General features: G+C 38.9%; 1 protein-coding gene across 1 annotated transcript in view; it reads left to right on the forward strand.

The window, feature by feature from the left end:
• The window catches only part of LOC114650147 (phosphatidylethanolamine-binding protein 4), a 701,255-nt gene extending 674,006 nt beyond the window's left edge, over positions 1-27,249 (forward strand). The window contains exon 7 of the mRNA XM_051935655.1: positions 26,946-27,249. Within this exon, the coding sequence (XP_051791615.1) occupies positions 26,946-27,037 (92 nt within the window). The 3' untranslated portion in view covers positions 27,038-27,249. The remainder of the gene's footprint in view (positions 1-26,945) is intronic.
• Positions 27,250-27,529: the final 280 nt, after the last annotated feature.

A 27,529-nucleotide genomic window follows, 5' to 3' on the forward strand; every position in this document is an offset into this window, starting at 1 on the left:
CTGGTAACACTTGTGATTTGTGGGTCACTGTCTTGCACAAGAGAGAAGAAGTGAAGCCCAGGTTTCCAAGAAAATCTACTTTATTATAGTGAAGACAGGAAGAGTCTCAGCATTGATTCAAATGGCAGCTGTCACTTCAGCGCTCAAAAACATAACAAGAAAACAGTGACATTGTCAGCCATCCTGTAGTAGCTCCCTTCTTCAGATTGAAAGAACAAATAGTCTTCCTCGTCAGATAGTTTCAGCGTTTGTGAATCAGCAACTGGAGGAGAGAAGACAGAAAGTAAGCACAGTGACCAGTTCTAAATGTTGCCCGCATCAACCATCGGGCGACAGATATTTTATGCAGTAAGCTGGTGAACTTGCAGTTGATCCGGCCACATACAATCAATTTCTGCCTGTTTTAACGGAGTTTCAGGACACAGCACAGTTATTGGGTTGTCGAGCTTGCAGACATACAGGTATATACATGCAAAGAATTGTTTACCAAGAAAAAAACTACAGAAAAACACTAGTGATGAGTCTTACAAATTGTATCTGTAATCTCAGCCAACCAGGAAGTCAACAATGCTGACCTTTATACTATTGACTGCAGTGATCTTCTCACCCGAAATAGCCGAAGTGATCTTGGGCCTTCAAAAGTAGCCAGGGAAGCAATCCTGACTCCCACCAGTTAGTCCAGAGGTAGATGCACCAAAAGTCAACCAATTTTCCACTTGAGTGGGTGACTTTGAGTGGCTGCTGCACTGGGCTGAAATGTGCTTAATTATCAAAGTTCAAAAATACATAGTATAATGTCCTAAAGAACACTCAAAATGCTCCACTAGGGAGAGGATCACAGTCAGCCCCTGGCTAGTACCAACCAAGGCATCAGACAATCTTTATAAAAGGAGAATTTATTAACAGCAAATTCAAAAAATAGAAAAGGAGACAAACACAATTTAGCAACAGTGCAATCCCAAGCACAAAAGTCCCAAAACATTATCCATTAATCAAAATCCTCAAAGCAGAAGCAAAACAGTCAAAAAGCTAATAAATGTAAAGAATTAGCAAAAGTAAACCAGGAAACACCAAACCACCAAGTGCATATCATGTACCACAAATGAAGTACAATTGCCATGAGCCTTTATGGGGCTGGGGGCAGTCATTCAACAGAGATTGACATGTGGAACCACCCACAAAACACAAGGAACAAGATGGAACCTACTCTGTCATGCTTAGAAGCTAAATAGTAATCACAACTGAGTAAAAATACATAACTAAACAAATAATAAAGATAAATAACAATATAAACAAATTATAATAACTATAGTGCCAAAGATGAACAGAAAGGACATAAAAATGAATTTAAATGTATATTAAGGTAGTGACCCTGGTTTAAACACTACATAGCAGCAATCATCAACAAAAAATCCCTTGAAATGGCGATGCTCATATGTCCTTTCTTACAAGCACACGGAAAACCAAACTAACAAAACAAAACGTGTACAAGAACATCCTGCTGGCCTCAATAAAACCAGGCCAGGGTTATTCTTTGATTTTCCACCCAACTGTATATATCAGAGGTAGTCTGGAAAAAACATAAAACATACAGGCCATAGCACATGTGCACACAGTATACTGTGCAAATTATACGTAGCTCACAAGCTTTGTCTGCCATTTTCATTATGGTATTTTGTTTTCATGTCATTTCTTGTACATTATATAAGACTAGCAGAAGGCAGTAGATATAAGAACTTAATATGTTGAGTACACATCTAGGAGAAACATTACAGTCTCATTGGAGTAAATGAATTTAATACGCCACCATTAGGTGTTACCAAATTGATAGCCATTTTAATATGTTGTCATGGTGGTGTAGTGGTTCACACTCCTGCCTCAAAGATAGAGTTTAATACTTGACTCAGTCACTGTCTGAGTGTTTGCCTATCCCCCCAAAGTTCATGTGGGTTTCCTCCATGTAGTCCGGTTTCTTCCCACATTCTAAAAATCTGGATGTTAGGTCAAAACCTGACCACACGCGTGTGTGTGAATTTGTGAACTCTGCGATATACGCTAGGGTTATGTCCAGATGTCAGCTCTCAACAACACTCTAGTGGACAATGGGAATTCAGAAAAAGGTGGAATAGAATATTAAATCAGTTTGGATGATTTTTCTGCATTTATTAGTTTTCTTGTTCCTTGCTAGTGCACAATATTGATACTAATCTTGTAATTTATCAAAGTAGTTAGGTAATTGCACAGGTTTCTTTGATTTCAGATGATAGTTAAATATCTATTAAGAACAGCTTTATTTTACATTGTGTGATCAATGACCATATTAGAAACATAAGACCAAGATTCAGTCTGCAGATTGTATCTTGCCAAAGCTGATCAGATCATTTATTACTTGATTCCATTAACTCTCGACTTACCTCTTTTTATAAGAAGTTCTTTTTATCTTTCATAAGATTGGAAACTGAAAGCAGTAGTCGTTTGATTTGCCTTTATTCCACCAGAAGTTAATTGTAGCTCTATTTGCGTGTGTGTGCTTTCTTAACTAGCTGTTCCATTTCCTTAATTTGTCCTCTCATGGAAAGTGAAATGCTTTTTCTATGTACAGTAGGTACTTTCATCAGCATGCCTGGAAAATGCTGATGCGATCTGTAGTGTGAATCATGGTTTATCAGGTCATGTGTTTTAGCACAGCCGCTTTACTTCCTCATCTGAGTGGCAGGCGGGCAGTGGGGCATGAGAGGAAGTTGTGCTATGAATGAAAGTAAAGTGCAGTGGTGCAGTCAGTCCATTTCTGAGCGGGGAATGCCACGTCTAACACATGTGCCACATTCCCGCTGGTGGAAAAAAAAAAATTCAAAATGTAAAATTCTGTAACACTGTCTATTATTCCAAAATAGTGTCACCTAATACTGTATATTCATTGTTGTACTTGCCATGCACCTGAGAACTGGTTGCAAAAAAACAGATTGCAATATTTACTTATCATTTTGGTAAATAAACCTAAATCTAACCATTCAGACTTTTTTATATACAAAGATTGTTCTAAGGCAGTGTTTCTCAACCTTTAAGTATTTGTGAACCGAGTTTTCATAACAGTTTTAATCGCGCTCCCCTAACGTTTTTTTGAAAGGAGCCCACTAATACCAATTTGTTCTTTTTTAATTATTATTATTATTATTATTATTAATTACTGATATATCATAGATGCATATTTTATTATACCTACTGTGGCACGCTCCCAGGAGGAGAGGAGGAGGGCTCATGCCTCCTCCAGACCACGAGGGGGCGACCGCCCTGATTCCTTTGGGGGCCATGGGTACAGAGCTGGGAAGCTCAACCCTGTAGGGGCCCGTGGTCACCGCCAGGGGGCGCCCTAGTGCCTGGAGAGCCCTGGACCTCAGCATTTCCGCCACACCCGGAAGTGCTGGGGGGGGGAGAAGACTGGGGACACCCGGAGGGCTTCCGGGAGCACAGCCGGCACTTCTGCCACACAGGGGAGTGTCTGCGGAGGAGTGTTGGGAAGCACCTGGAGCCCATCCGGATATGTATAAAATGGGCCGCCTCCCTGCAAACGATGAGTCGGGCGAGGAGTGGACGAAGTCTGAGTGGAGAAGAGTGGAGGCGGCCTGAAGGAAGCAGGCACTGAGAAGAGAGACCTGGACTTTGGGGGATTGGTGCTGGAGGCAGTGGGTTTGTGCATAATTGAACTGTAAATATTGTAAATAAATGTGTGTTGGGTGAAAATATGATGTCTGTCTGTCTGTGTCCGGGCTGCTTCTCACACTACTTAACTTTTATCGACATTTATTTAACTCTATATTTATTTTTCTAGTATCAGAATGTAGTTTAAGTTAATTTGTTTTGGTTTCAATAGATGTATTTTTCATATTTTCGATTCTTGTTTTCTTTTTTTCACATCTTCGCGCACCCTTTTTTGTTACTTTTGCTACTACCACAGTTTGAGAACTGCTGCTCTAAGGAATGAAGCAAAAAACAAATTTGTGGGTGGACATTTAAGCAATGAAAAGAAAAGAGAAATCACAAAATGTTGGGGTATCAAGGTAATAACTGTATTTATTAGCCAGATGGCTAAAAGATGTCCAAAAAAAAAACAAAGTACACAATTCAAAAATCTGTCATAGCAGTGAGAGAGCTGTTTCTTAATGCCGCATTGCTTTGAGCTTCAGATCTGAAAGGGGAGAGTGACTAGAGCAGGGTTACTGGTCTTCATACATGTTCAGGTCTTTCTGGATGAGGGTGTGAAAAAGAAAACACTTCTAAATCCAGTGTTTCCTTTAAAGTCTTCTCTTCTAAACAGACATACTCAATCTGTGCGTTAGTAGAGTGAATGTATGATGTAATAGAGGTAGCAGAAGTGGATGAGTTTAAATACTTGGGATCAACAATACAGAGTAATGGGGATTGTGGAAGAGAGGTGAAAAAGAGAGTGCAGGCAGGGTGGAATGGGTGGAGAAGAGTGTCAGGAGTAATTTGTGACAGACGGGTATCAGCAAGAGTGAAAGGGAAGGTCTACAGGATGGTAGTGAGACCAGCTATGTCATATGGGTTGGAGACGGTGACACTGTCCAGAAAGCAGGAGACAGAGCTGGAGGTGGCAGAGTTAAAGATGCACTGGGTGTGACGAGGATGGATAGGATTAGAAATGAGTACATTAGAGGGTCAGCTGAAGTTGGACGGTTGGGAGACAAAGTCAGAGAGGCGAGATTGCGTTGGTTTAGACATGTGCAAAGGAGAGATGCTGAGTATATTGGGAGAAGGATGCTAAAGATAGATCTGCCAGGGAAGAGGAAAAGAGGAAGGCCTAAGAGGAGGTTTAAGGATGTGGTGAGAGAGGACATGAAGGTGATGGGTGTAACAGAGCAAGATGCAGAGGACAGAAAGATATGGAAGAAGATGATCTGCTGTGGCAACCCCTAACAGTAGCAGCCAAAAGAAGAAGATGTATTTTTGTCTAGGAGTTAAAAGGATGACCCATACGCTCAGGATGATACTCACTGTTTTTTTACTGTATGCAATAGTGATCTATAGAACAGTGTTTTAGCTGTTTATTTTAGCTAATATTTGAAAACAGTTAGAGGAAACAGAAGGGTAGTTGTATGACTGTCTATGAACAATTGTTATTGGAAGGAACTAGACACTGTAAAAAGGGAAGTAGCACACCATTCTACTGAGGAGCACCAGGATTATTTAAGAAAGCACATGCACTCCTTAGCTGTCCACTCATATTCCCCTAAGAACATACCTGTAAGAAGTTTGAGAAAAGAGAGCAGACCACTCAGTCCATTAAGGTAACCTTATTAACTAGTAGATACGTTGTCCTAATATATGATCCAAATACTTTTCCAATATTGTCAAAGTGTCTGCTTCAACTACACACTTCAGCAGCTTGCACCAAATTCCTTTGAGCCTTTGTATGAAAGAGAGTTTGCCGGTTTCCATTATGTATTTACTATCCCATCAATTCCCACCAGTTAACTTGAATACTTGATTCATATTTTAAATTAAAGAATTCTTCTAGATTATGTTTATCAATGCCTTTAAGATGTTATATCACCTGGAATAGGTCTCCCTGTAGCCTTCTCTGCCCTAAACTGAATGGGGTTTAGAACTCTTAGCCTGTCAGAACAAGGTTTGCACTTTCAGCCCTGAGGCACACTTGATTGCTCTTTTCTACATGCCTCCAAGATCTGTTGTGTGTTTTGGAGAGTGATGACCAGAAGTGTACAAAATACTCCAAATCCAGTATCAACAGTGCATTATAGGGTTCTTTGATTTATATTCAAGTTTTTTGACACTTTTAACACCAGTATTTGTTTTGCCTTTTTAATTTATTCTGCACATTACATAAACATTGAGGATGTTTGAACAACATAAACCCCTAAATCGTTTTCAGAATTTGTTTGCAGTCAGACAAGATGAGCCATCTTATATTTATAAATAATTCTACTTTTTCCAGCATGTAGAACTTTACACTTTTGATACATTAAATTGCATTGTCCAAGTGTTCACCCAGTTCTGAAGATTGTTCAAGGCTTTCAGAATGGCTTTTGCTGCCTCCTCAGTATCTGCTAATCCCCCAATTTTAGTAAATTAACTACATAGGAATCATTGTTATTATTGTCAGTAGTAGTAGTAGTAGTATTAATTTAATCTGGAAAGAGTAACATAACGTATCATAACGAGTGCAAGCACAGAACCTTGGAGGTCACCATTGATGACTTCACCCCATGTGGAGTACCATTATTTTTCTGTACTCGGTCCCAGCCATTTAACCACGCTAAAGTCCAGTGTGTAAATTATAAAAGGTTTGCACCGTGCTTATTCCTGTTTCCTCCTGTAAGAACTTAATCATCATAGCGTAACATTATTCTTTTTTAATTTACATGCTAGTATTGTATTAAATTTTGCTTGCCTTGCTAAGGAAGCCTCATTTTCTCCTCCCTTTCTGTTCCATCGATCTCAGCCACAGTATTTGTGTATCATTGAATCTGTCATTGCCATGAAGCAAGCATTCAGGGTCTGTGAATGTGAATTGGATCAAGTTTTGAGATTTAATTAACAGAATTATTTCATGTTTTTAGTGAAAACAACTTTTTTTTTCAATTTCTTGTCTCTTTCATGGAGCAACTAAACCAAAAGAACCAGTCTGCAAATAGTGGATGAATGCCTACCTGATGTTTAACGGCTTCTCAGTCCTGTCCAATAGGCTGTCACCTCTTACAGTCATACATATAAAGTACTTACTTTACCCCCCACCTCACTATCTCTGACCAAATCACATACCAATGGACACATCTTGAGTGTTCTGATTGAAAGCATGTATGGGAAGACAGTAATTAATAGACACTGACTTGAAACTTAACAACCACTAACTAGCCTTTGACAGTATAAGACACATAAAATGATATATAACTTCACACTCTACAGAAGCAACCTGGCTAGTTGGATGGTATTTTTTTCTCTATTAACAAATTTCATTAAGTAGTTCAGAATTGCTTTTAATTTACATTCAAAATGTGAGAAATGCGATAAAAGCTATCAGACACGCAAGGCTATAAAACATCATCCAATCAAAAAAACAATTAATATTTAGCCATGGCAGCTGGTATCATAGGTATGAATATATTTATTGGGCAACTGTGGAAATGCAGGTAGGGTGGTGTGTAATCAAAGCTACAGGGTGCCAGCAGATCTCTCATCTGGATACATTAACGCTTACTTTCCAAACCACCCCCTACCTTCACCATTATGGAAAGAGAGTGAGCCCAGTTATACTGACCCATACAAGCTGCATTGTTTTTTCTAGGTGCCATCACATATAATATGAAAGCACCTATTGTGCACAAATGAACCTATTGCCGTCATCTTTCTGTCTGTCTGCACAAAACAACTCCCACTGGACTGGTTTTTTTGAAATTCTGTGCATTGATTTTTCAAGGAAATCTGCAAGTTCAATTTTAATTGAGATTCCTTGAAATTGGTGCACTGCACACGTTTTTGAAATGCTACAAACTCCCATTTGAAAAGCTTTGGTGGGCTTTCAGAATTGTCTGTCTTAAAATAGAGAAACATTCTTTGAAACCTCAATTGCAGATTAATTTACGGTTTCAGATTTACCTTGAGTGAGTATATTTCAACCTTTCCTCTTGTACATGCCTGACAGTTACTCCTGACGGAAAAAAAACACAAATCCTCAGTACAGTTCATGTTAGCTAGCTCCTTGTGCATGTATGGGATGATTTCAACAGAGGTTTTAACTCTCTATTGGGCACTTCCTTCAGAAATTTTGTGTTTTATAAATATTAACTAATATACCCACAGACGTTCCACAACCAACAAGTTACAGTAGGACATCCATTGGTGCATCTTTTACATTGCTTGTGCTGGAATCTTCTGTCTATGAAAGTTGTTGCAGCCACCACCACAAACCTATTTGAACTTAGTTTTTAACAACATGATTTCATAAAATGGTATTAAAAGCATGTATTCTATGTTACGTGTAATTACATTCTATTATTAATGTTAATTTTTAATATGACTGTTACAAAAATACCTAATAAGCAAAATTGTGACATCTCCTTCTTCGTCAAAGTAAACAAACAAAAATGTAAAATGTGTCATCTTTCAAAATAGTTGACTAAGTCTCGAGCCCACCAGAGTGTTGTGCCTATATTTTCTACCTTGTCCTAGCATTGCTGCAATGTTGGCTTTTGTTTTGGAATAAACATAATACAGTCATCCCTCACCTATCGCGGGGGTTACGTTCCAAAGCCCTCCGCGATAGGTGAAAATCCGCAAAGTAGCGGCCTTATATTTATTGTATTATTTATATATATTTTAAGGCTTTATAAACCCTTCCCACACTCTTATAAACCTTACCACCTTATTACGTCCACTTACAACTCGTTGTGCGCCCTGGTTAAAGCACACTACGCCCGTAGATCTTATATTCCTTTCCTCCTTTTTAAATAAAACATATCCAAACCTTTTACCTTTTTAGCAATCGTTAGCATCTTCCGTTGGCACTTGGGCACGGCCCCTGAAGTAGTAGCAGATCGTTTTGGAGCCATAATGAAGGGCTTGACTATGCACAAAGAAACACAAAAGAGCACAAAAGTTAACTCTTTACACAGCAAAACATGTTGATGATGAATGAGCGAGACGAGACTTCCTGGTTAATGCAGCGGAATCAAATTCGGTGCACCGTCGCTGAACCAATCAGCACACAGGAACTTAACTGCGTGGTCTGATTGGGTAGCTTCTCAGCCATCCGCCAATAGCGTCCCTTGTATGAAATCAACTGGGCAAACCAACTGAGGAAGCATGTACCAGAAGTAGAAAGACCCATTGTCCGCAGAAACCCGCGTTATATATTTAGATATGCTTACATATAAAATCCGCGATAGAGTAAAGCCGCAAAAGTCAAAGCGCGATATAGCGAGGGATTACTGGACTATGATAATGCTCAAAGCTATGGTATTACACATCAGGACACAACTAACATCTGTGTACCCTTCACCAACTTCTACAGTCGGATAAATCTATACTCTGTTGGCAAGTGATATACAGTAATATGAATATTGGGTTATTTTTTTAATTTTTCATTTATTTTTGCTGATTTGAAAATATCAGAATCAATTATATGTTGCTTGAGAGCCAAGGTTATAACTTGATGAGGGCTAGAGGTTTGTTAGTTTGTAATTGATTGTAAGTAAAACGATAAAATGGACAGAAAAATTATTAGTCACCATGACCACGATACTGAAATGTGTTCTAAAATGTTTTCTATGAAAGTTTATGTTTCTTTAACTGTACACTCCATCAATACAGAACTTTTATTGAATTAATACATGGAGCATTTAGAACACCTTTCTAACAATGCATGTGAAGGTTGAAAACAACTCAAGTTTATTTTATTGCTTTTCACAGTACATCTTCTATTACTGTGATCTGTGCTGTAATCATTATCATTTCAAGTTGTCTCAAGCTATTTAAATACTTTGTTACAAATCCACTGTGACTCTTAAGTCTTTTTTTTTCATATGATGCACTTTCCTAATTTATCCTGCCACTGTATATGATATGCTTCCTTTCTGCATGTATTTAATTACGTTAAACTTCATTTGCCGCAAAACCATCTAAATCCACATCCTGTCTGGAACTTTCTTTTTTGGTAATTGCTTATTTTGTCGTTTTTAGAGTACAGCAAGCACATCAGTGTAGAACGGAATCTCCCAGAGTACGGTAATAAAAAAATAGTGAGGGGGGGTCATTAAACAGGACCCTGTGCACTATGTAAGGATAAAGAGGAGTGCTTTTCTTTAAGTTTCGTGGTTAGGATAAAGGAATGGTGGTCTGAACTACAAAGAGTAATTCTTCAAATTAGAAAGTTTCTTTCATGTCCTAAAAGATGCCATTTCTCCAGGTGCTGCACAATGCTTAAGATCTGCTGTTCACAGACCTAGATGCTCCTGCCTTTGTCCTCTTCAGTTTTTGCCAGTGTAGTTTTGATGTACTTTAATTACTCTGAGCATTTGTTTGTCAATAAACGTTTTGAAATTGTGAGTTAAATCTGCTCACTATCACCTCAGTGAGAAATAAGTTCAGTAAGTGACTGGGTGCTGCTTTTGAGATGAACAGCAAAGAGCAAACAATTAGCATCTTTTGCTAACTGTCCTGGAGTCATCAGACAAACTGACACATGGGTGGGAGGTGAGGGGGAGGAAGCTGCACAGAGAAAAGCCCCTGGGTCCTTGTGCAGCTGACCCCTTGTTCTCAGTGTGCAGCAAGTCATTAAAAGCCCTGCCTCATTCAGTGGTGTCCCAAGTGGCCTCCCAAGTGACAAGGCAGATCCACTAGAGGTATCAGATTAACCTGTGGCGGCAGCCTGACAGCGCCATCTCACCTCATAACGAGAGGTCACCTAGTTCATTTCATTCACTCAATTGAAGTTTTTTTTGTCTTTTTCCCCCAACTTTCTTAAACATCTACAAGATGCTAACAGATGATCCCCCCTTAACCTTACATCTTTGTCCCTGGCTGGAACAGTCTTTGTATTTAAAAAATGACAAAAAATCAATTCTTAGCAGTGGCGACATGTTAAAGTGTGATTATGGCTAAGCTCTTCCTTAAGTCCACTGTATACTGTATATATACACTACTAGTCAAAAGTTTTAGAACACCTCAGCTTTTCCAGGTTTTCTTCAAATTTAATCAGTTGAAATGCAATGAATGACCTAAAATGCTGAAAAGGTAAACAGCAAACTGCCAGAGGTTTAACATTAAAGTTTAGGTTAGCAAAAACTGAAAAAAGGCAATTTAAGAAATTACAAATGGGCCTTCTTCAGCCAACAACTAATAGAATACAACCTACAGTTATACATATATATTACAGTTGAACCTATGTTCTGCAGCAGTTAAAGTAAATTAAGCCTTGCAAGTTTAAGCAAACAAGGTGTCCTAACTTCTGTTGATTTCTTAAAAACCCTCTCACAGTCTTAAAGCAGAGTTGGAACAGCCTGTGTTACTACACCATCTGAAGTACTACTTGGACAATATTCCAGTAATAATTGCAAGAAAATGGAAATTAACTAATGAAACGAGACAGAGCTTTATTACCATCGAAAGTGTAGGCCTTTCATTTAGAGAAACTGCAAAAACAAAATCAAAGTGTCAGTGAGTATGCTGTCCTATATAATCCAAAGTGTATTGGAAACTGGAAGAACTCTGATAGGAAGAGATCTGGCAGACCCAAAGTCACAAACCAATTAGAAGACAGGTTTCTGAGGATCACCAGCTTGCGTGATGGATACCTCATAGCACAACAACTTCAAGCACAGCTTAATAGTGGTCGAAAAAAGCAAGTGTCAGTTTCTACTGTGAAGAGGAAACTTTGTGCTGCAGGTTTGACAGGGAGAGTGGCAGTAAGAAAGCCATTCCTTACAGAACAAAATAGGGCCTTGAAATACCGGCTGTGGACTATTGCAGACCGGAAGAAAGTCTTATGGACCAATGAATCAAAATTTGAAATTTTTACTTCATCACCTAGGGTCTTTGTATGCCATTGAGTTAATGAAAGGATGGCTCCAAAGAGTGTGACACCAACTGTCAAACATGGAGGAGGAAGCGTGATGGTCTGGGGTTCTTTTGCTGGAGGCAGAGTTGGTGACTTGCACAGAGTGACTGGCATTCTGAATCAAAATGGTTACTACAGTTGGGCTGTTATATCAGCAAAAGGGGGCTACTTTGATTAATCAAAAATTTGAATAAAATTTTGTACACTTAATAATTCCCTGACTTATTTTTTTATCTGCCATTTTTTATTTGTTATATGCCTTGATTTCATGAAACATTGATATTAAACTGTGCATTTCCATTACAATTGAAAACACTGAAGTGTTATAATATATATAACAATATAATATGTATATAATGACCATTAAACATAGTATTTTTTCCTTCCCTCTGTCCTTCCTTCCTTCCATCCATCCACACTTAATGCGATTCAGAGTCACAGGTGCCAAAGCCTTTCCTGGGTATGGCACCAGTCTGTCACAGAGCTCACACATCACTCACTTGTATTCACTCATCCTGAGTGATTTTAGAGTTGATAGTTAGCCTATCCTGCCCATCTTTGGGACATGGAAGTAAAACCAGCATACCAAGAGCAAAACCCACATAGATATGGGAAGAATATGGGAGCTCTGCACAGGTAATAACTAGGCCCAGAGCCAATTAGTTGTGTGCTACTGTGCTAATCACTACTCCAATGTGTTGCCCTGTAGAAAATGTACCTGAGGCTAGGTTTGATCACTGCTTCCATGTCTCTGGTTGCAAACACATACATGTACTAGTGCATGAGCCTTGAATCATAGCACAAAAGTGCAGCAGATTAGTACATTTACTGTAGATTATTATTAATAATATTCATGCACTGTCAGTGAGATTTCAAATGTCCAAAAGTTAATATTCATGTTATAATTATCACTTAGTGGAGCTTAATTTGATCAATCCATATATGTGTAAGTCTTTCAGAGGCACAAATGTTTGGTATCTAGAGCATAGCAGCACAACAAAAATCAGAGAGGTGGATTATTTTATTTCAAATAAGCTTAATGGAAATACAAAGAACAGAGAAGAGAAATAATTGTATCATTGTTAGGGGTACAAGTAGAACACACTCTATATATGACTTTAAAACATAGTGCTTGCCTGCGTAGTGCCTGCACAGACTGCCTGCAATTGAAATGCTTTGGGTGGAACATAAATTGATCCACAGCCTCTCATCTCATCCTCAAATCCGCTTAATCCAAGTGAGGGTCTTGGAGTTCAGAACCTATCCCAGTATAGGACAACAGTCCATAACAAATGTACTTCTGCACTCACTTTTACAGTCGTTAAGTCATTAATTAACCTAACTAGCATGTCTTTGGGAATGTGGGAAGAAAACTTATGCAGACACAAGAAGAATGTATAGAATCTACACAGACAACACACGGGCATGGGAATTGATCCCAGGGTGCTAGATATGTTAGGCAAGAGCAGATCTAGCCACTGTATTAGCTGGATCCACAACATGCCTGACTTAAACAATGAATGGAATTAAATACTGTACAGAAATCTTGTTGGCATAAGCTGCACCACTTACGAGATTCATTGAGTCTCTACTGACTGTTTTGTTAAATATTATTTTTGTGTTTTAATGAAATCTTTGCATCTTATATTTCCTCACTGCAGGTTACACCTCAGTGTGCTAGAGTATAAATATCAGCCATCCAGCTACTAAAATCGATTTAATCAATTCAAGTTCATGGAGTGCCATAGCCTATGCTGGCAGCATTGGGTGCAAATTGGGAACCAACTCCAAATATGGCACCAGGCTATCGCAGGGCCCAATCACATACTCATACCAGATCTATTTAAAGCCACCATTTAACCTAACATTCATATTTTATGTATGCGAGCAATAAACCCCACTGAAACCAGGAGCTAGAGCTTTAATTTATTCGGAAATTTGAGATAGATTGCCAGATGTAATGGTACACTCTTCAAATTCATTTTAGAGGAGACCATTGTATGGGTTGATGACATTAAAAGTTAAAAAAAAAAAGATGGTTATTATTAAATTTCCCAGGCTTCTTAGCAGATCAGCTGAGTGGAAAACACTCTGCCTTGCAGGCACATTTTAGACACATTGATCTTTAAAATAGATTGTATTATACTTCCTGAAGTTCCCAGACCTAAGAGAGAGAAGTTAGGAGCATGCACTGATACAGCGCATTGCCGCACCCACCACATGACAAACCAACTCAGGATCCAGATTAGGACCCGAGTTTAGCCATGCGACGGGTGACACCTCAGCACCACACTAGTTCAGATGGAGTGGAACTAGTGTGAGGTTTTTTATATTGGCCTGAGCCAGCTCATAAATAGGATGCTCAGGGTACCCGGACTTATGACATTTGAAGTGAATCCTTGTTGCTGCTCATTTGCTGTTGTAAGAGCTTTGCACTCCTTATGTTTCACCCTCATTTAAAGCTGATTTAAGGTTCTTAGACTCAGCAGCTAAGATATGGCTGATTTTGACTAAGAAATGGACCAAGTACTGGCTTAAGACTGTACTGTAGTATAGAAAATGAATTAAGCTCTTACAATACAAATGTCAGAAGGCTAGCACCCAGGGACAACCATAGTGGGCCAGGAGCATAGAGTCTGACAAGGGCAGTACAAAAGTATGGATAGTATGGATACCACTAGAGAGTGATAAGGTATGTAAAGCCATGGACTTGAGCACCATCTTTAAAGTAAAAGAGGCACAATCTATGTATGTTATAATCCCCCAGTAGTAATTGACTGACTTTCTGCTAGAAGTGAAGATAAGCCTTCAAGACAATGACAGCTCAGGAGTACAGGGACACCTGGGGTCAATAAAAAGAAGCTATGAACTTTATGCCCTATTCTAAGGCTGCACTTCACCTTAGGTAGTGAATCTGGGACTTGTCTAAAAATGATCATGTGATAGGTTTAAAGGCTATATCCAGCCAGAAGCTCTTGGAGGGTAAAGTTGGGAGGAGTCAGAGGAGAATTGCACATCTCATAGGAGGAAGAGATGCCAGAATGAGACATAAAGAGAAGGTAAAAGGGTGGAGTGTTCGGGTTCTTGGGCATTGTGTGAAGAAGTGGATAAGTGGGCAAGTCACTCCAGTAGTCAGTAGGGACACCAGACCTGTTTAAGGAAAGACCAGTGTGGCTTCAAGTGTTTGCTGGGTTCTTTTCTGTTACTTTGTATAATGGTATTCCAATGTTTATCACTATAGTGGCCAAAGAAAAGCACTTGTCCAAAATGGACATAAAATAGAAAAGGGGGAAAAAATGAAGTGAAATGTAAAAAAAAGCAAGCATGGCTCTGTTTCCATTCCCTAAATATTATAACGTTTTCCTTAGATTTGCCATTGTTTTCAGTTTATTTAAAAGCTTGGATAGAGAACCATGCATGCCACCATCTTATACAGGAGTGCTGTGTTGACATATCACAATTCTACAATATGTAATGGGAGCATCAACCATAAACAACATGAAACGAGAGTCCAATACAAAACAAAATGGCACCATGAAAATGGGGAAAAATATTAAATTATAATTACAATCATTTATATTATAATGATAATGGAAAAATACATTTTTTTAAAGTAAAACAGAAACTGAGAAGACATGACAATCCCTCCCAGTTATTATTTTCATGGATAAATTTACTTTACTTTGGCCTTTTTGGTACAATTCTGTATTTTAGGACAGCCTTAAAGTACTTCCAGTTATCACTCAGCTTTGAAAATGATTGCATAATTATGATGTAACTGTCTTCTCATGTTTTCCACGTAACTTAGTAACAGTATATCCATTCAACCACTATTAAATATTTGAGTTAAAAAAGTAAAATTCACTTCATCATGCTCACAGAGGCAGCTCTGGCTTGTCCATTGAAAATGTGGGGCTGCTGGGCTTCAGCAAAGCACACTGGTCTGTGAAGCGTGGCTGGCTATGCACATACTGGTTAGAAAAACTAAGCTAAAATATTTACCCAAAAATGCACAAAAGCATAACATGTACATGCTAAAGCACCCAAAATTAAAATGCCTAAATTAAACAAAAAATTTTGAAATCAACAGGGAGCTTGACAGAACTTTCAGCTAAGGCAGAATGCTTGCATGTGGAGCTCCCTTTTAAGTTCCCCTTTAAATCTCCCCAACCCCTCCCATCCTATATCTGCCACCCAATTGATGAGGGAAGGCAAGAGACAGTAGGCGGTGACAAGGACAAGATGCAGGTGAAAAAGAGAGGCTTGGGGCAGAGTCAAACCCTGAGCCAGTAGTTATATAGTACAGGCAAGTAGGCTGTTCACTGTGCTGTAATCAGGGGGCTGTTAATTAAAATCTGACCTTTTTTTGGTACTACATTGTGCAAAAATTTGCAGAGTTGGCAAATTAAGATAAGCATCAGGTGAGACAGTACCTTAATTCCAGACTTCTCTGAGGCTCTGTAAAATGCATACCCCCCTGGAGAATTACTTCAGTATATAGGGCTATAAATAAGCCACACAAGATGCCTGCAAGACGCCTGCAGCCTAGAGCCATTTTGTTATGAAGCAGTTGGACACTGGCTCACAGTTTGGATGACTTGTAATGTGGAGCTTCAGTGCCACCCACTACAGACGTCTCAGAGCTGTTTGTCTGAGTAGTGCAATCATCTGTCTCTAGAAGCAGATCTCTTGGCTGGATCTGCTGGATGTGACACACTAGCCATTCTAGTGCACATCCTGCTTATATGGCTGTAGTGCATCTTAATTATAACAACATGACATCTCAAGCCTGAGGAGAAAAAGCAAGAAGCAGGCTACCTCCTACCCACGCCTGGTCAAATGCTCCGCCAGACATACACACATGCTTCCCCAGGAAGTGGTGACTTACACCCTCGCTGGGTGACTCTTGAATGGGGTCAGGTCAGCCAACTGGCTAGGTCACTTTGGTCTGGGTAATGAGATCAGGCCTTCTGCAGAGAGATTCTTTGAGAAAAGCAGCATTAAAGGGGTTTTATTAGTTTTATTTTTATTGTATTTTTTCTTAAATGGCTCTGAATGCTAATAAAATGCTTCAAATAGACTGTAAAATGGGAACCACATTCTTGAAATTAAAGGCACTGGCTGTTTCATGCATATGCACCTCTGCTCCTGCTGTTTATACCAATTCCAGCAGTTACACTCTTATCAAATATGTGCTTTGGAAGCTGTGCCAAAGGCCTATGAAGTTTTAGAGCCCATAAAAAAGGATTGAGAATACAAAAATATAAATATACTGTACATATGTATGTACAGTGTGTGTGTGTATGTATATATATATATATATATATATATATATATATATATATATATATATATATATATATATATATATGCATACAGTATATATTGAACTTTTTCTTAAATGGCTCTGAATTCCATATATATATATATTTATATATATATATACATCCATCCATCCATTTTCCAACCCGCTGGATCCAAACACAGGGTCATGGGGGTCTGCTGGAGCCAATCCCAGCCAACACAGGGCACAAGGCAGGAACAAATCCCGGGCAGGATGTCAACCCACCGCAGTATATATATATATATATATATATACTGTATATGTATATATATATATATATATATATATATATATATATATACTGTATATGTATATATAGCTTAAATATATGACTCTTGTTAACTTTCAAATGAAAAAACACATATCATTCCTATAATTTATGAACAGGCTTGCTCCAATTCAGATTCATGGAGCCTGTCACCTATACCAGTAGCATCTGGCAGAAGAAAGGAATCAAACCGAGAGAAGATACCAGTTCAATCCAAAAGCACACTCACTGGACCAGTTTAGAGTTGTCAAGCAACTCAATCTGTATATCCGAGGAAGATGTGAGAAAAAGTAGAGTACCTGGAGAAAAACTCACACAAACATGAGGAGAATATGAAAATGCCACACAGATAGTGACTGGGTTGGGACTATTGCTCAATATTATCTATATTATCTATTGGAATTGTCAGGTCTCTTATGGCTCAACTTTGAGAACAAAAAAAGGGAGAAATATTATTAGTGCCTACACAAATCTGCACTGAGGCATGCTGAACCTGTGAAAGACCTTACATTATGTGTTTTCTGTTTATTACATCAGCATTCTTAAACTTTTTCATTTGATAATCCCCCACCTAGGAGAAATGGGTGGTATCCCCTTTTGAGAATTGCCAACAGTTGTAATGCTGATTTCGTAATCAATCCATCGGTGACCCACCATTAAAATCTTTGTAAAACATACACAACCAACAACCCATCCATCCATCCATTTCCCAACCCGCCGAATCCGAACACAGGGTCACGGGGGTCTGCTGAAGCCAATCCACAACCAACAACCATTACCATTAAATACAATGGTAACTCATGACCCTACGTGCCTTTACAATGGCAAGAAACTCTGTATTAAATTATTTCAGATGTAATTAATCTGTCACAATGTGTATTTCATCAAAATACAATGACAAAAGTATTACTGCAGCTTGGTGTAAGTACACACACGCTGTGCACAGTTATGTATAATACACCCTGTCTTGTGTTTGCCCTCCATTTAGATTCATGCTACAGGAGATAATGGACTGGGTTTGTAAATGACCGTGAGTTGTGTTAAGCTCTCACTTTCAGGACAGTTGCTTGTAGCAATGGGAACACTTCATCATTTCATCCAGATTGTTTCTTGTAGATGTACAAATTTACAGGACAACTTTCTGTTCTTCCCACAATATTTACTACCTGTCTTTCAGAATTGGTTTTAATATTTTAATAGCCTGATTCTGTTACGTAAACCTACAAAACTGGTGGTCCAGATTACTATGAGCCATAGAGTATCCACTGATATATCTTTGTCCATTAGTTCAGATCTTGTAAATCCTGTGAGAATATCCATTAGTTTTTTTTCCAAAATTATCATCATATACTGTACCTCTTATGCATATGTCAAAATCTAAAAGGTGTCTCTTTAGTTGGTTCCTTACTCATTTTGCAAATCTATGGTGTTTTCCTGCTTAGCTTTTAAAGTGAACTAAATTTAAGTAAGACAGCAGCTCCCAGGGTATAATGCGTTGTACACATGGCTCAATACTAGTGTAGTCTTTATGAAAATTCTTCTTATGCTTTGAGTCTGGAGTCCTGGCCTGGCAAATATTTTCGGAAAAAGACTTGCCTAACCAAAGCAGCAGAGTTGGAGATTAAAGAAGGTTGGAGAGACATTAAACTTTACATTTATTACTGAGGTCAGCTTGAGTGTTAGGTGTTATAAGGCACTTCACTGACCAAACACCTTTCAAAGGGAACATTCTTTGAAAAATAGTGCATCAAATGGGTCTGTGCACTCCGCTCATTTTTCTTCTCTTTCTGTTTCGAGTACCATGTTTGTGTCTTCTGCCAGGTCTCTGTAAGTCCTCCATTGTGTTGCGCTTTGAATGGTATTGATCCTCTAAGGTTCTGTTTTCAACTAACAAAAGATCAGACGTGACATTATCACTTCTGCCAGGAAATTTCACTCTCTTTCATCTTAATGTGTCTCCAATAAGACATTTAAGGATAGCAACACCCAGATTACCTAGCAGGGAGTTCTGCTAGTGACTTGGGACAAACAAGACTCTAGATTAAGAAAAAATACCTTTATGAGTCATTTCAAAGTTCCCTTAAGCCCTAAAGGGCAGTGTCTGCCATTGGGACTGGGAGAACAGCCAGTTTGAGATTCCCTACTATAGTATAAGGGGCAAGCTGGATCACATGGTGCCAGTGGATTAGAGGTGGTTGTACAGCTTTTTATAAGTACAAACAAGAGTTTCAATGGCCACTAAGTCATCTGGAACAATATGTGACATTATTATCTGGAAATGTTACTCATTTCAAGGTCCTTCCAAGCACTGACCTGACAAGCTTTGGACTGGGCAGTAATAGCAGACAAGGGTTCAACTGACAAGTGAAAGGACAGTCCGAAGTGAGAAAATGAAAGTAATGTTCTAAGAGAAATTGAGCGGGGGATTAAGGGAAGCTGTTGACCTATAACCTTACAATGTACCTGGGAACCGTATTGTCTACGATAGCCTGTAGCCTTAGATGTTTGTTATGTTACTTCCATTTCCCCTTGTTGTATTATACCTGTGTGTTTTAATAAGCTCCTCTCCTGCGTTACGTTGGATACCTGTGTTATTGTTTAGGTTCAGGGTTCACTTTTAAGCACCCCTAAAATTGACACTCCATAAAGAAGCCATTATTAAAATAACCAGGACACTGCCACATTCTGGCACACCTGTATATGGACTTGCCAAGCCATAAAAATCACAACAACACTTAAGCTACCTCTGGGTGTAGATTTGTTTTCAATTAAAGTGAAAATAACAGTTCCTGAGAAGCTCATGGATTAAACTGTAAAGATAAGCAAAAACAATTGTTTCTATAGCACATTTTCATATGAAGGATGTAGCTCAATGTGCTTTACAAGATGTCAAAGAAAAAGTTATAAGAAAAGAAAAACAAATTAGAAATAGATAAATATAAGAATGAATAAATGACATACCAAAAATAATAGATAATAAAACAATATGCACTTCCATAACATAGATATACAGGTAACTAAAAGAGTCTACTTCTTCTTCTTTCGGCTGCTCCCATTAGGGGTCGCCACAGCAGATCATCTTATTCCATATCTTTCTGTCCTCTGCCTCTTGTTCTGTTATACCCATCACCTGCAGGTCCTCTCTCACCACATCCATAAACCTTCACTTTGGCCTTTCTCTTTTCCTTTTACCTGGCAGCTCTATCCTTAGCATCCTTCTCCCAATATACCCAGCATCTCTCCTCTGCACATGTCCAAACTAACGCAATCTCGACTCTCTGACTTTGTCTCCCAACCATCCAACTTGAGCTGACCCTCTAATGTACTCGTTCCTAATCTTATCCATCCTCATCACACCCAATGCAAATCTTAGCATCTTTAACTATGCTACATCCAGCTCTGTCTCCTGCTTTGTGGTCAGTGCCACCGTCTCCAACCCATATAACATAGCTGATCTCACTACCATCCTGTAGACCTTCCCTTTAGAGTAGATAAAATAGGTAGTAGCACTGACCATCAGGTTTGTTTTCAATGTGCCTTCTGCATGGACCTTCTACGTGTTTGCTTAGTGCTTTTTATGAATTGTTACTACATCTGGCCATTTTGCTTGGTAAAGCTAATTTTTTCCTCTCTGTTTTCAGTGTGTTGGCCTTGAGGACAGGGACATCCATTTTAAGTCTGTAGGGCACACTGTATATTTGGAATAAGGGTATTTATACCACAGGCACCAAGAGTGCAGAAACAGTATCACACTGATGTGACTCCATTTTGTCCAGCTGAATGAGCTTCTTGGAGATAACATATCATATATGTTAAGATTTATTTTGCCATACTCATTCAACTCACTGAACCCAGATGTCTGGAACTAATGGGTACAGTTGTTTGGCTTTTGATTTTACTTGATGATATGAATTGTTGCTAAAGTTCACTTTGAATGTATGACTGGTGCTGAGATCTTAACGGAGTGCTATGGGATGTTCAGAAACAGATCTGCTTTTGACTATTAACTTACAGATACACTAGAACCTTTTTATTACTTTGTCAAGTATATTATAAAGAAAGAATGAAATTCATCCACCACAAAGGAGTAACACCCCTCTGACACTAACTGCCCACTTCAACACTGCTTCCTTCACTTGGTAAACGACACCAATTAGATGAGAATGGATTATTTCCACACAAGTTCTCTTTGGCGTGCCTTATTTTGATAAGGAGCAGCACCACATCTACTAGTTGTGAGGTCTTCTTTTGAACTTATATGTTGGGTTAGTTACTTTGAGGGGAAAATTAGAAATCTAAAAACAGAACAGTAATATGATTTATTTTTTGTAAAAAAAAAAAAAAGAGAAAAAAACTCTTTCTATTAATATGTTATGCAAACATGATGCATAATATTGGCCATCTGTGAATTTCCAAACACCAGTCAGATGTGTGGTTAGTGGCTGAAACAGCAGGAGAGCGCTCTGTGTCATATTAAAAGCCTACCTAGTAGCTCCTGCACCCAGAGCCATTATGATAATTCATGTCACCTCTAGACAACTGCCTGTTCTTTTGTTTTTTTTGTTTCTTAAGCTTTATTTACTGATAGATCTGTTTAATTTTAAGCTTGTTAAATGATAAGAAACTCCTGCGTTTACAAAGGTACTAAGAGTAAATGACACATTATTTTATAAATTGAGACTGAGCGGCTGGCATACTTTCAACCAATGATGTCACAAACTGCAATCAGCTGTAATTTACATGTGTTCTAATAAGGTGTGACCTTGCAACTCTCCAAATCTTGCAACCAATCAAAACTCAGTTTCTAGCCTCAAATGCCCAGTGCCTCCGTTCCCCTCCTCATTCAGAGGTACCACAGTTATGACTGAAAGACTGCCACTTCAGACAGTGACAATCTAAATTAAAATCACTACTGTTCACATTGCGATAAATAAATAAAACTGTAGTAGAAAAAAGAAAAATAAACCTTGCTGTTTAATAAAGTTGTTAATTTGCATTTGCTTTCTGTGTGCCGTGGACGGGGGTGTAAGAAAATCAGAAGTGATATTTTCGTACCAGCCGGACCACCTTCTGGTGTTTGTTTTACAAAGAAAGACGCGTCACAGGAATTTGTTTCTTTCTGACTCTCGTGTTGCCAAATGCTGTCACATCCCACTTCAATTGCTACGGTAACACATTTTATTTTGAGCAGAGCTGTTCTCTTTTCTGTGATTCAGGTCAAAAAAGCATGTGCAGAATTGGAAGTCGAACACTTGCAGTATCACCAGTGACATGTGGCTCCTTGATTTTTCCCCTGAGAATCGCCAAACCCCTGCAGACATGGGTAATTAACGGAAGTGCACCGGGGAGGCATGGTGGTGCAGTAATGAGAGCTACTGCCTTCCAGCTTTAGGGGCCTGGATTAAATTCCTGCTGTCATCTGTTTGTGTGAGACAATGTCTCTGTGGGTTTTTTAAATTCACTCCTGTATTTTAGAAATGAACATGGTGGATTTATAGATGATTCTAAAAGTGTCCCATTATGAATAACTGTGGAGTGCCCTGTGATGTACTGGTCTTCTATTCAAGACTTCTGCATTAGGCTCAGATATCTTGGGGAATATAATAGAAGAGCAATATTTTTAAAAAATTACATTTATAAAATGATTAAAACATAAGAAGACTGAGCAAAAGGAAGGGTGGCACGGTGGCGCAGTGGTAGCACTGCTGCCTCACAGTTAGGAGACTCTGGGTTCGCCTCCCTGAGTGGAGTTTGCATGTTCTCCCTGTGTCTGCGTGGGTTTCCTCCGGGTGCTCCGGTGTCCTCCAACAGTCCAAAGACATGCAAGTTAGGTGCATTGGCGATCCTAAATTGTCCCTAGTGTGCGCTTGGTGTGTGGGTGTGTATGTGTATGTGTGTACCCTGCGGTGGGATTCGCTCCAGCAGACCCCCGTGACCCAGTGTTAGGATATAGCAGGTTGGATAATGACAGACTGACCGACTGAACAAATGGAGAACTTAAAGCATCAAGTAAGTGGCTGAAGGTGTCCTGACTAATAGCAAAGACCATTAGATGGAAGCTTAGTGAGGGATGAGGCCAAGCAAAAGAGTCAAGCAAACAGAGAAAAACAGAACAAGTGACTAAACCAAAACACAAAACGAGAGTCAAAGTGTCATGAGCAAAGCAAAGGTTCTAACCCTGAAGTCTTCTTGGTGGCACCTTTTAGCTTCCTATGCTGCTAGAAAGAAAATAAAAGTGAATCATAGTTGAGTGTTCTTAGATTCAAAGTAAGGAATCATGGATGTGTGTGCCGTATCATCTTTAACAGCTGAGATGTAATGGCATAATATGTTACGTGACGTCCATCTTAAATGATGGGCAGCAGGCATCCCAATGGTAAACAAAGTGAAAAAGACAACTCAAAAATCATCAAAAAAACAAAACACCACTGAGCTGACATCACAAATTATATATAAAAAATCTTTATATTCAGATATATACATTAAATAGCAAAAGTTCCTACATTAAGTCAATAAAATTTAATTATAACAGTAAGCACAACAAAATAAACCCTGCAGAATCTCTGAGTCTCTATGAACTAAACCACTCCAGTACTGTGCCTGAGGATCCAACATAATTTTCAAGCCTATGAAACAGAATACTGTAGAGTGTTTATTTAACAACATAATTAATTGTAGTGTTTGCATAATTCAAAACCATTAACATGTCATTAAGAGTCTGAATTAATGGTGTTTCTGTACCGTGGCTGGTGGGTGTGAAAACCAGTCTGATGTCTAATGTTTTACATTCCTCAATAGAATGGAAAAAAGGCAAAGATTGCAACAGAAATTGGCATATCTGTTAACTCTTCATACAGCAACAACACCGTCAGGCAGCACACTATTGGCTGTCCCAAAAAGGAGTGAGCATGACACATCATAAAGGGTTTTGGCACCTAGGTGAACCTGTTATAATTGAGAGAAGTTTCAAATTGAAAAAATAAGCAACAGTTTCAGAGATATCTTATCCAGAGGACTCCAAGAAGACTGCAGAGCAGGTTTTCTGGGATGTTACCCAGAAGTGTCAGGTTCAGGAGGAAGGGAGCTGGAAGTGACATTAGAGGTGGAACGATTGTCAATCATCCTTGGTTGTCTGCCATGCACACTTGTGTGACAATGCTCAGCAATTATCAGTCGTTTAAACTGAGACAGTCTAGCAACAAGATCAGCACCTGCCTTCAGTGACTCTGACATTCCCAACAAGTGGAAGTCATGTAATGTGACATCGGCTTAAACGCTACATTAGTCTGTAATAGTAGTCAATGGATTAGAAGAAGAAGCTTTGTTATACATTACCTTTTAAAAACTGAATATACTGATTGGAAACACGTAACTTAAGTGTCCCTTTATCTGCATTCTAGATTTTGACACCCTTAACTTAACCAGGGTGGGTTTCTTTGTGCTCTAATCACTTTTGCTTTGAGTGGGCTATGATAGCTAATGGCTGTTTCAGTGATCCATTCTAATTACACCTTATGTCCACTGATCTATACTGTTTTCCAGAACAAAGTCTGGCTTTGAGTTTCTCACAATACGATGATTTTCAATAACAGATAGGTTGCCTAACCAGTATCAATCAGTTATTAAACAATAGTCTAATGATTAAAAAGAAACAGGATTACTTCTTATTGTTTTTCTAGTCATGACATAGCATTAGCGCAAGTTCCTGCTTACTGTGCTCCCTCACAGCCACAACAGTGACAAAATAATCACAACAACAGTACAAATCATTCGCAAAACAAATACTAATGTTCTACTTACAGTAGATTGTATTAAAGAATCTTTCAAACTACAACTCCACACTCCACACTTGTGGAGAGCCACGATAAATGTCAAAATGAATGCAACAGTTAGCTGAGGTTCTTGTAGTTCTTCTCCATCAGCTGTCTAAGTTTGCAGACTATGGAGGGAAGAAGATTCCAGAAGATCATAACTCAAGAATCCCAGGGTTGAGCAGGTTAGCCACTGTGGTGCTCCTTTGTGCTCGGGGTCTAGCAGTTATAGGGTCCCAAGACATTTTTTGTTACAGTATAAAAATTTAAATAAAAGCAAATGTGTATAATAAAAAGGAAAAGGGAGCAATGCAGTATAGTATTAATAATAAAAAATATTTTGCAAGCAGTTTATATAATTGTAAAGCTTTTTGAATAATACGAATCACAGTGATGCATTGAATGTTAATAGAACTACATGGCTACTAGTATTGATGGTAGGGAAACTGAATTTAAGAAGAGATAGGAACAATTAACAAGAAGTTGAAGGAAAAACAGAAGGGACAATATACAGAGAAATACAGTTAGAAAATTAATTTCAGTGTGCTAAACTGAAATGGAGACAAAGAAATCACCTTTCATTAGGACAAGAGTCATAAGTGTAAGGCTAAAGCTACATTAGAGTGCCTCAAAAATAAAGTGGTGTCATGTTCAGGGCAGGTTTGTGTCTCCTATCTGAAGTGGTTGCAGTAAGTCACTGGCTCAGCATGACCCTGAATGGCAGTAAACAGGTTTAAGAATGAATGCATGGACAAATGCAGACCTGGGTGTCCATGAGTTGTTCTGTCATACCAACAAATACTCTGTTCAGTTCAGATAAATTTTGCATATTGCTCTTCATTGTGTGCAGGCACAGAGCGCTGTAACAAGTCCAAAGGTAAATGCAGTTACAAACTTTACTAATTACCAATCACATAATGGGTACACATAAAGACACAGTGATTCTGTCATATTAACGTCAAATGTGTGAATATCATGTGCAGGCAGCATTTGTATCTATCTAGGACCAGAATGATCACATTAACTAAAAATATTGTTAGGACAAATACTAAACATTCCTCCACACATTCTTTTTCCAAACCTACTATTCTATTACATCACACATTTTGGTAATAGGCACTGTGGGATACAGAAAGTGGTCTGCAGAATGCTGCCTGTTCTGTAGATGTCTTTGTGAATAATTCTTGAATAAACTGCCTGCTCTTCACCTAGGTGTATAAAGACTCACTCTCATGTTTCATCCTGCACCTCAGCATCACAATCCAGGCATAAGTACTCATGACCAGAGTCAACCTTTCTAGAGTTCGAATATCGGTCATTAACCATCATTTTAAACCCTTAGACTTTTCCCTCATCAAAACCATTTATTAAAGAAGAACACACGAGAGCCCAGAAAATGACAATGAATTGTATTCTATAACTCCTAAAGGCATCTAGGAGGGGTACTAGGAATTTGGAAGACAACATGCCTACCAAAAAGTCACATCTACAAGGTGCACTAAATTTGCGTCATTGGTGGCATCTATGCAGCCCACCTAAAGGTTAAATACGCAAACCACACAATGTTATCAGTCATAAGTCACAGTAGCAGAAAGTGAAGTTACCTTTTGTACCAAGAGATCCTGTGATAAGATCTGGGACCAGGTAACTATTTGGTTGAAACTTACTTGTTTGCTTGTTATAGACCATTTGACAGGAAACGGATCAAAGTCCCCCAACTGATGGTCGGAAAGCATATTTCTGAATAGGGCAAAGTTCAGCAATATCATCAAGACATTAAGTGCACCGTGGAAGCACAGAGTGGGATGTTCACTATTGATTTCAGTGCTCACAGCACCGTGCTTAAGGCATAAATGGATTTTGTGATGTCAAACTGAGAAGCTTAACTATGCTGTTAGGTCTCATCTATGATGTGCTCTTTTCTTGCAGGAAACTGGAACCTGGAAGGCTTCATCAAGAAGTTCAGCCTGGGTTCTCCACTGGCATCAACACAATTCCTGACTCAAAACTCAAATGACTAATCAGATTAGGCCCATCTCATGCTGCTGAGGTCACTGCCTCCACAAAGCATGAATCTTTTACTATGGTGGTGTCCCTCTATCCCAAAGGAGAACAGTCCTCCTCTTCAAGCTTTTTCATCATCCTGCCCAACGCCTCTCACCAACTCCGTTGCAGATTGTTTTTCTTTACTTAGCACCTGATTTTAAAAATAAACTATATTTTCTGCTGCAGATCCACAGCCTGCAGGTTTGATTTTTCTTTGCTGAAACATGTAGGAGTAATTCTAACGTAGCTGAGCAATGCCCAGTGGCCGAGGCGGCACAAATCCATACACACAAAAGGCTCTCTCGCTACTATATTTAGTCAGAACAGCAGCGTTTGATATACTGCAACAGGATGGCCCTCAATTCCATCTTGACCAGCATAAAAGGGGCCAATACCAGCCAGCTAAAAAACAATAGCTACACTTCCAAAGGACTACATCAATAAAGCACTGCACAGGGAAAGCATCA

Source organism: Erpetoichthys calabaricus, chromosome 1, assembly GCF_900747795.2.
Source record: "Erpetoichthys calabaricus chromosome 1, fErpCal1.3, whole genome shotgun sequence".
Taxonomy (NCBI): Eukaryota; Metazoa; Chordata; class Cladistia; order Polypteriformes; family Polypteridae; genus Erpetoichthys; species Erpetoichthys calabaricus.